General features: G+C 50.6%; 3 protein-coding genes across 5 annotated transcripts; 1 reads left to right on the top strand and 2 right to left on the bottom strand.

Annotated features, from left to right (window-relative positions):
* Positions 1-1,409: 1,409 nt before the first annotated feature.
* On the bottom strand, positions 1,410-5,592 carry LOC127694646 (cytochrome b5 domain-containing protein 1). Its single transcript, XM_052196197.1, has 4 exons — positions 5,242-5,592; positions 5,080-5,156; positions 4,734-4,952; positions 1,410-4,228 (listed from the first exon to the last, which is right to left on the bottom strand). The coding sequence occupies exons 1-4, from the start codon at positions 5,399-5,401 to the stop codon at positions 3,998-4,000; spliced, it is 687 nt and encodes a 228-aa protein (XP_052052157.1). The 5' UTR covers positions 5,402-5,592; the 3' UTR covers positions 1,410-3,997.
* Positions 5,593-5,908: 316 nt separating this feature from the next.
* Naa38 (N-alpha-acetyltransferase 38, NatC auxiliary subunit) lies at positions 5,909-6,785 on the top strand. 2 transcript variants are annotated; one of them, XM_052196199.1, is made up of 3 exons: positions 5,909-6,081; positions 6,286-6,469; positions 6,628-6,785. In XM_052196199.1, exons 1-3 carry the CDS (start codon positions 6,001-6,003, stop codon positions 6,738-6,740), a joined length of 378 nt encoding a protein of 125 aa, XP_052052159.1. In that variant the 5' UTR covers positions 5,909-6,000; the 3' UTR covers positions 6,741-6,785. The 2 variants fall into 2 exon arrangements, with proteins under 2 accessions (XP_052052159.1, XP_052052158.1); XM_052196198.1 differs by having other exon boundaries at positions 5,949-6,133.
* Positions 6,786-7,323: 538 nt separating this feature from the next.
* Tmem88 (transmembrane protein 88) lies at positions 7,324-8,349 on the bottom strand. 2 transcript variants are annotated; one of them, XM_052194121.1, is made up of 2 exons: positions 8,078-8,349; positions 7,324-7,941 (listed from the first exon to the last, which is right to left on the bottom strand). In XM_052194121.1, the coding sequence occupies exons 1-2, from the start codon at positions 8,285-8,287 to the stop codon at positions 7,687-7,689; spliced, it is 465 nt and encodes a 154-aa protein (XP_052050081.1). In that variant the 5' UTR covers positions 8,288-8,349; the 3' UTR covers positions 7,324-7,686. The 2 variants fall into 2 exon arrangements, with proteins under 2 accessions (XP_052050081.1, XP_052050080.1); XM_052194120.1 differs by having other exon boundaries at positions 7,325-7,956; positions 8,078-8,344.
* Between the last annotated feature and the right edge of the window lie 63 nt (positions 8,350-8,412).

The following is an 8,412-nucleotide window of genomic DNA, read 5'->3' as shown; positions in this document are numbered from 1 at the left end:
TGAGTCATATATTCCTCATGTCAAATATCCAGTTTTAGAACAAGACAGCACCTATCGGAAGGCCTGCTAATGCACTAAGCAATGGGTATTAATAAAGCAATAGGACATCTTGTTCCTCATCTACTTTACCCCTCCTGCCCTCCAAGGTCCCCTCACTGAGCTGATTCACACATCAGCTTTGGTTTTTAGTGTACCTCTAGTACCTTAGAAACAGCTAGTCAGGTGTCCTGGGTGTTGTTTTTGTCATCTTGACGCAGCTAGAGCTGTCTAGGAAGAGGGGTGTCCGCTGAGAAGGTACCATAGCGGGCATTTTGAAATGAGTGACTGGTATCGGAAGCCCCGGCCCCCTCGGGAGTGGTGTCACCCCTCCGCGGCCTCTGCCTCCAGTTCCAGCCTGTGTCCCTGCCTTGCCTGCCCTTCAGGATGGACTACAACTGGAAGCTTAAAACCCCTTCCCTCCCCAGGCTGCCTTTGATTGTAAGACACTGGGCATGGTGCTGGTGTGTGCCTGCAGCCCCAGGACTCTGGCGGCTGAGGCAGGAGGTGGGGGAGTTTGATTACATAGTGTAACTGTCTCAAAACCTGCCTGCGTCCGTCCTGCAGCCTGCCCAGCCATTGCACCCACACTGGGGCCTGCGGCTGCAGCTTGGAAGATGCCCTCTCTCCTGGGGAAGGCACACGGGGACTAAATCTAGCCACATCCCCAAACAAAACATGATCCCCTCTTCTCACTTCTAACGTACCCCTCAGGCCACACAGCCACCCCTCGATTCAGCTTTATCCCAAGCTGCACACACAACCACACCCCAAGCCTGCCACTCACCCCATCCAATAAATGACATTTTTTTTGAGATTCCTTTTTTTTTAAATGTGTACATGTGTCAGATTCCTTAAAAGTAGAGTTACAGATGGTCCTCTGGAAGAACAGTCAGTTCTTAACCACTGTGCCATCCCACTAGCCCCATATGTGACTTCTTAAAGTACTTATGTATTTATGGAAAAAATTAAAAACATGCATAAACTTCATGCTAACAGAGCGGTGTCCATGCAGGAGTTCTTCCTATTACACCCCCCGCCCCCTCCCCTCCCCTCTGTGGCCCCTTCTAACTTCTTTGATGGTGGTTTCATGCATGGCCCTAGGCTCCTGGACTCTTTAGTCATGAGAGCCACCTGGTGGCCATAGAGGAAATCACACTCCACATTCCAGAGTGCCACCACACTCTGGTGCCAGAGATTACAGTGAAATTTTGAGTCCTGGCTCTGTGGAAGGGAAAGAAAAAAAAAAAAAAACCTGTAGGTTGAGACCACAGAAAGGGCCAGGTACCCTACTGTCTCTTAGTCCCGCTGTGCCTTCAAGACACACCGGACCCACCAGTTCTCGCAGACAGATGACTTCCTCGGTGCCTGAGTTCATTCAGTCTATTTATTGAGCAGCAGCTATGTGTTCAGCAATGAGAATACAGAAATGAAGGAAGTTTCTGCCCTCGTGAGCTTACAATCTAGCAGTCAGACAGCCATTTTTACCTGTCTATGTAGTTTTGAAGTGATAATAAGAACACAGAAAAAAAAAAGTGCATACTGCTGAGGTGAGGCCAAAAAAGACAAAGAAGAAAACCGAATAGTTAGGATAATCAAGGTGCCGGATAGAAGGGTGTGGTGCACTGAGAACAGCTTCCATGTGAACTGAGGTAGGAAGAGGCCTCATGGCTTGCAGGACAAGGAGGACCGTGAGGGGATGCCACGGGCATCGAGGCAGGGCCCGATTTATGCAAGGCTTCTTGAATTTAGGGCTTTATTTCTTTTCTTTTTTTTTTTTTCTTTTGTTTGTTTGTTTGTTTGTTTGTTTGGGGGATTTGGTTTTTTTGAGACAGGGTTCTTGACCAGAGCAGGCAGGTATAGCTCTGGCTGTCCTGGAACTCACTCTGTAGACCAGGCTGGCCTGGAACTCAGAAATCTGCCTGCCTCTGCCTCCCAAGTGCTGGGATTACAGGTGTGTGCCACCTCCGCCCAGCTAGGGCTTTATTTCAAAAGCATGAAAAGCCTACTGAAGATCTAAGACAGAAAGTAAGATATTTAGGTTTGTGAAGGCAGAGGTAGAAAACAGACATCAGGAAGTTTCCCAGTAATCTGAGACAAAGGTGGTTATTATATTAGACAGAAGAACAGATTCCAAAGATTCTTAGAGATAGACCGGATGAGCTCTTGGGCATTTAGGGACAGGAGTGTGTGTAACAAGAAGCTGGGACTAGGTGAGTGATCTCTGAGTTCCTGGCCATCCAGGGCTACATAATGAGACACATCCCCCACCCCGCCCCAGGAAAATCAGGAAAAAAATCTGTAAGTGGGATGTCCTGGAAAAGACAAGCTTGGCAGGATGAGCCCAGCCCACAGCACCCCCTGAGGATGCCGGGGAGGACCTGCTTTGGCTCTCGGATAGTTTAAGACTCAGAAAAACAAATAAGAACACACATAGATCATTTCTGAGCTTACTAAATATCACGACTGACTGATTCATCCAAGCAGTTTATGGACTCTTAGGTTGCATACGACTAAGTGAAAGTCGTCAGCATCAGTAGATTAAAAAATCACTGAAATCAAGAGTTTGAGTCCACCTTGGCTCATGCCTCTACAGTCACCTTCTCAGAAGACAGTGCGTCCCACCCAGTGTCTCTCTCATGGAGGGAAAGACGCAAGCTCCTTGACTGTATTTGCCTGATGCTGCTGCAAACTATGTTGTTGTTTTGTTTTGGTTTGGTTTTGAGACAGGTTTTCTCTATGTAGCTTTGACTATTCTGGAGCTTGTTTTGTAGACCAGGCTAGCCTGGAACTCATGAGCTCCAGCTGTCTCTGCCTCCTCAGTGCTGGGATTAAAGCTACTCCACCTGGCACATTGTCAGCCTTAATCCCCCTCCTCTGTTAGGGATAAAGGGAACCAGATGCAGCCAGTCGCTATGAGAGTTGTCTGCCTCTCTTAGCCCCCTTCTTTCTGACCCTAACAAACCTCTTTTAGGGTCACCATTTGACAAATTCAACTGTCTTCCTTGCTGTCTGTCAGTGGCAAGGCCTACTGGAAAAAGAAGGTGTACCCTTTTGGGTCCCTCATTAGAATTTCTCTATCTACAGGCCCTTTCTCCATTCTGCTTCTTCCTAGAGTCAGTAAATATCTACCTTCTTGCACCCAAACAGTCAGAAATCTTAGGATATCAACAAGGAAGTAGCCTCAATAGCCAGTGCTTGGCTGAGATTTAGCCTTCCCTGCCTCCATCCTGAGTTCTCTCTAAATTAACCCCCTAAAACACAGTAAATATTAAGTACACAATAGGCTTCTATTTCCCCATCATGCAGTAAGCCTAGGACAAACTCACATTCCAAATACACGGTTTGAGAGCAGCCATCAGAAATGTTAGCATTAAGCAAGGCTGCTGAGAATGTTCCTTTACACTGAAAGATGCCCGACTTGGTAAATTCCTAAGGAATTATCTGTGAAATAGCGTTAATGTTATAGGATAGCTGTATTGAACAGTGTAAAACTCCAGCATTTCAATTCTAAATTAACCTCATTCACTTTTCCTGGGGCACCAACTAGTAAACACCTTTAAAAAGGAAATCTACCAACCACCTATGATTGGTAAAGCTAATTTCCAAATCCTGTAAATCCTACCTTCCTACAAATATCTCATTCTCACCTTTGCCAAAAAAGTTCTTCCCTCCCTTCACCCCGTGTGTCTTTCTCTTACTACTAAAAAGTTTTGCCTGAGCCGTGCTTCCTCCTCACACTCCTGAGAGACTCTAGCTCTCTTCATGGATTCTTCCCTAGGACCCCACTAACACTCTGAGCAAATCACCCATGAGCAAAGGAGCCAGGGATACACAAGAACCACGGGCTGATTCCCAGCAGGGAACAGAGGGTTAGGCCAGCCCCACACACCCACACCTCTTTTCCTCAAGGCATAGAAAGAGGCAAACTCAAACATCTTGAGTCTACATGCACTTGAGTCTATAGCTCTGTGAGGTCATCATTGAAGTAGAGCAGTATTGCAGGTGTGTGAATTGTACCATCCATATTGAGATAGTCAAACTCTTCTTCTTCATCCCGGATCCCATTTTCTTCCAGAGTTTGATCCATGTTCAAATTCTTCCCATCGTATTTCCATGTGTAGCTGGCAGCATGTGCATTGTAGGGGAGATAGCGGTGCAGGATTTCCCACATTGATTCCAGAGCCCCCACCTAGAGAACACAGAAGTATTCACCTCTAGAATGCTGCATGGGACACACACACACACACTCCCCAAAGGCCAGAAGGTAATTCTAAGGGAAGAATCAGTCACAAGAAACACCAGAGCTTGAATCAGAGCACCTCAGTTAGCAGATAGCAACCTTCGGGTATCCCATAGTCCCAGAGAAGGGAAGTCGAATCTACAGCGTACCATAAAGACTCCACAGTCCTGTCCCTTCTGACAAATGACTCAATAGAGTAAAAGTCGGTGCCTCTCACTTACAATGGATCCATAACAGCATATAAACCCTTCCACAGACCACCATCACTAAGATGCTGACCTAGATCTATGAAGGAGACTGTGGCAGCTGTAATACAAACATACTTCTAGAATTTCCAACTCGGGGTACCAAGATCATCTGCTTTCCTCTGTCATATTAATATGAAGGGAAGAAGATGCAGCTCCCAGAAGTGATTTCTGGTTCCTCTAGTATGTCCCCAGGCACCATATCTCACCTGCAGTGTGTGCTCCTGTATTGTTAGAGTGTTAATAATACGGATGTTCCGAGTCCGGGCAGACAGTCGCCCCACCTGGTAATTTACCCCCTTCCACCAGGGTATTCCGAAATCATTGGCCCAGTCTGAACGGGGCAGAGGAGGCGGGACATGCACGAAGCGGCCCCGCGGGGTGCGGTATCTCACGCAACCAGTCAGTGGATCTATATGCTTGCGAATCTTCCAAAGCAAGGGTTTGGAGAGAAGGAGAGGTGCAATCACTACTTCGAGTTCGAGTTCTTTCCCGCCATCCCTCCTCCGCTCTCCAGTGCCGCTTCCACCAACCCCACACTCCATCGGAACTTACGTCTTTAGTCTCTGGATCAAACCAGTGACTAATGTCCTGGCCTGCAACCTCCAGGATGGGTTTCAACAGCAGATCCCCTAAAAGGGAGCAGAGGCCGTCAACGGCCGGCCATCCAAGTGCCAGAACCAGCTCTCCAGCCCTTCCCTAGTGTGTGTCCCGTACCTTTGAATTCCTGTACAAGTGGTGTTAGATTGTAAACAAATCCCAGGTAAGACACCCATAGGTCCTCGGGTTGGTTGTGTGCAGCTACTTCTGACGGCGTGAAATACCGACGCTGAAAATCATCAAAGTCTGGCCCTGCCACTAGGCCCCGGCGCGGCATGGCTCCTGTTCTACGAGAGGCACAGGCTCCCTCAGCTACTTTCTCGCTCCTCAGCAATCTTAAAACTATCAGGTCCAAGAACTACCAGGAGTGCGTTTGTCGCTGACATGGAAACCATTGTCCTTTTCCGGCCACCATCCACTGGAGTTAAATAAACGTAAGAAGGGCGTGGCTTGGGCTGCAAGTGTTCACCGGAAACATTCCGGATTCCGGCATCGAGCATACTTTTGTTGAATTCATTCTTAAGAGGAAATGAAGACAATCCGTTTCATAACGGAGTGTAGGCTAGATGTGATAGAAGGTAACAGAAAATATCGACGAGACTAGAATAGAGGGTTTTTAAATCACCAAATTTCAGGCGTTTCTAAAAGCTATTTTAGAAATTTCAGGTAAAGTTCTCGCGATATTCTTTAATGGCCTAGTAGGCATCTAGGAACCTGGCATGAAATAAAATCTCGCGAGATCTCTGCAGTGGCGGAACCAGAGACGAGGAGGAATTGTGATCTCACGAAAGAGCTTGGGAGCACTCGCGAGATCTGACACGCCGACCCCAAAACGCTCCTAGGAAGTTTTAAGGCCCAAAGAAGGTCCCAGGGCCAATGGCCGGAGCTGGGCCGACCATGCTACTACGAGAGGAGAATGGCTGTTGCAGTCGGCGTCAGAGCAGCTCCAGCGCCGGGGTTAGCGTGGGCTCGGGTTCTGAAGGAGCAGTCGGGCAGCGACACCGAGCGGGTAGGGGAAGGAGGGTGGCGAGCATAGAAAAGGGAACTGCACTTCCCAGCAGCCCACGGGCTTCGGGCAGCGCCGCGAGGGCAGCTGGGAATTGTGGTTCTATGGGCGTGCAGCTGACACTGGGCGTCTGAGTGCTTGTCCTGCCCTAGCAGGACTCTGATGGGGAACAGGAGGACTCGCCGGCAGCGCGTGCACGGCAGCAACTGGAGGCACTGCTCAACAAGACCATGCGTATTCGTATGACAGATGGAAGGACACTAGTCGGCTGCTTCCTGTGCACCGATCGCGACTGTAATGTCATCCTGGGCTCTGCGCAAGAGTTCCTCAAGCCTTCTGGTCAGTGTCCAGGGAATACACACCTACCTCCTTGGGAATGCGGCGGAAATTTACCTCAAGGCATTTCCTCTTGCAGGCCTAACTGCACCCCTTATTTTCTGGGGCGAGCCCTATGTTTGCCTGCTGTTCTGATACTGACTCTTTTTTTTTTTTTCCAGATTCATTTTCTGCGGGGGAACCCCGTGTGCTGGGTCTGGCCATGGTACCAGGACACCACATCGTTTCTATTGAAGTCCAAAGGGAGAGTCTGTCGGGGGCCCCATATCTCTAACCACGATTGCACTTCTCTTTGAGACCATTAAACCCTATGACCGAAGTGGCCCGTGTCTGTGTGTAGGTCCAATGTCAGGGTAGGGATAGCACACCCCACCCTTAGCGGTCCATCTGAGCTCGGCAGCTCCCTCAGCTTGCCCAGGGGTACCAAACCCTCAAGTTATGAGCTTAAGGCAACATGCCCTAGGGTGGGCCCCTCCGTCTTCCCTCCCACGCTCCTGCTTCAGATTCTAGCGGGAAGGGGTGTCATCCTGCTCCGGAAGACCCATTGTTTCCCACCCCGGCCTGGCAACACTTAGTTCCTTTAAGCTGGGGTCAGAGAACGGGCTCGGGTCCCCAAGGGGAACTGGGTAGGCCGCCGAAACAAGGCCCTCTCTGCGCTATTAATGGCAAAGTGACTTTGGGGTCAGGGCCAGAGAACTCTGGGGTCTGACCAGGAAGAACGGACAAATGAGATAAGGAGAGGCAGGATGCTGAGTGGTGCTCTCTGCTTTGCCCATTTGTAGTCTTGAGGATTTGTTTCCTACTTCTGAGCCCTGGGCAGGGGCGGCTGGATATGCGCCACCCCTGTATTCACACAGCGCATTCATTTTTTAATTTTTTTTATTTGTGAAGGTTTTTTCTCGAGCCCTGTCCCTCAGTCCCGTAAATTCTGGAGGAGCTGCACCAGCAAAGGAAGGCACAAGGTCCAGCTCTCCTCTTTACAGTAGGGAAGGAAAGATGTGCAGGGTCCAGCCCAGACGTTCAGGAATCAAATGTGAATGAATTTTCTGGGACGTGGGGGTTTTCGTCAGCTTTGGGTCCGTGTTCTGTTCCATCAAAGGGATGCTAGGATGAGACTCGGGCCGCGGTAAGGAGCTGGGGTGGGCAGTTTCCCCCTGGGCTTGCTTCAAGTCCTTGAGAGTCCAGGAGGGCAGTGGGCAGGATTCTTGACTCTCAGCACCTCAGACCCAGACCTTTCCCGGTGTAGGAACAGCCCGGGAGCCCGGTGAGCCTGGGATTTGCTTCGGCTGTGGGATGCGCCGGCGCCTGTAGAGGGCTCGGCTGTAGGGCACGAGGCAGTCGGCCAGGCGGAGGCGCAGGCAGAGGCGGCGGTAGGTAGCCAGGGCAAGCACAAGCAGCGGCACGAGCAATAGGAATCCAGTGACCAGCAGGGCAGTGAAGCCGGGATCGCGCAGATGCGCCGTGCAAGGGGGGGCCTGAGAGCGCAGAAACTGCGGATAAGAGACATCAGGATGGGCCACACTCTGCCCAGGAGGAACCAGCCCAAGAGCTGTGGCTCAAAGACCACCCGCCCACAACCACTCACGCATACCCCTGGGGGCACATGCTTACCTGGGAGTGGCAGAGAAAGCCGAAGCCTAACATGGTGACAGCAGGTAGCAAGATGGTCCCCAGCACCAGTGCCAGCAAGAGGAGATTGAAAACAGCCACCAGCAGATTCTGAGCCGTTACCAGCACTGCACAGGCCCAGCAATCTAGGGGATCCCGAGGCTCTGGGCCGCCAGCGAGGACAGGGCGCTGGGCTGCGGGGACCTCCGCCATGGCCTGGTTGGTTCCCGCCCCGCACGGCTGCAGTCCTTATAGCCCTCTTTCCTGCCCCTCCCCCGGGGCAGTCTCTCCCCACCCCGCCCCCCACTACCTTATCCTGGAATGCAGCTCCGGGATTA

Source organism: Apodemus sylvaticus, chromosome 10 (genome assembly GCF_947179515.1).
Source record: "Apodemus sylvaticus chromosome 10, mApoSyl1.1, whole genome shotgun sequence".
NCBI classification, from domain to species: Eukaryota; Metazoa; Chordata; class Mammalia; order Rodentia; family Muridae; genus Apodemus; species Apodemus sylvaticus.
The sequence above is the reverse complement of the archived record's forward strand: the minus strand, read 5'-3'. Positions and strand labels throughout refer to the sequence as shown.

What these genes read in the sequence shown, in the direction of transcription:
- Naa38 (XM_052196198.1), top strand. Translation starts at nt 6,041, where the DNA reads ATGGCTGTTGCAGTCGGCGTCAGAGCAGCTCCAGCGCCGGGGTTAGCG. An exon ending in CGGGCAGCGACACCGAGCGG is followed by an intron (nt 6,134 to 6,285) that starts GTAGGGGAAGGA and finishes CTGCCCTAGCAG; the next exon opens with GACTCTGATGGGGAACAGGA. An exon ending in AGAGTTCCTCAAGCCTTCTG is followed by an intron (nt 6,470 to 6,627) that starts GTCAGTGTCCAG and finishes TTTTTTTTCCAG; the next exon opens with ATTCATTTTCTGCGGGGGAA.
- Tmem88 (XM_052194120.1), bottom strand. Translation starts at nt 8,287, where the DNA reads ATGGCGGAGGTCCCCGCAGCCCAGCGCCCTGTCCTCGCTGGCGGCCCA. An exon ending in GCTTTCTCTGCCACTCCCAG is followed by an intron (nt 7,957 to 8,077) that starts GTAAGCATGTGC and finishes TCTTATCCGCAG; the next exon opens with TTTCTGCGCTCTCAGGCCCC.
- LOC127694646 (XM_052196197.1), bottom strand. Translation starts at nt 5,401, where the DNA reads ATGCCGCGCCGGGGCCTAGTGGCAGGGCCAGACTTTGATGATTTTCAG. An exon ending in ACTTGTACAGGAATTCAAAG is followed by an intron (nt 5,157 to 5,241) that starts GTACGGGACACA and finishes GCTCCCTTTTAG; the next exon opens with GGGATCTGCTGTTGAAACCC. An exon ending in TACAGGAGCACACACTGCAG is followed by an intron (nt 4,229 to 4,733) that starts GTGAGATATGGT and finishes TGTGTTCTCTAG; the next exon opens with GTGGGGGCTCTGGAATCAAT.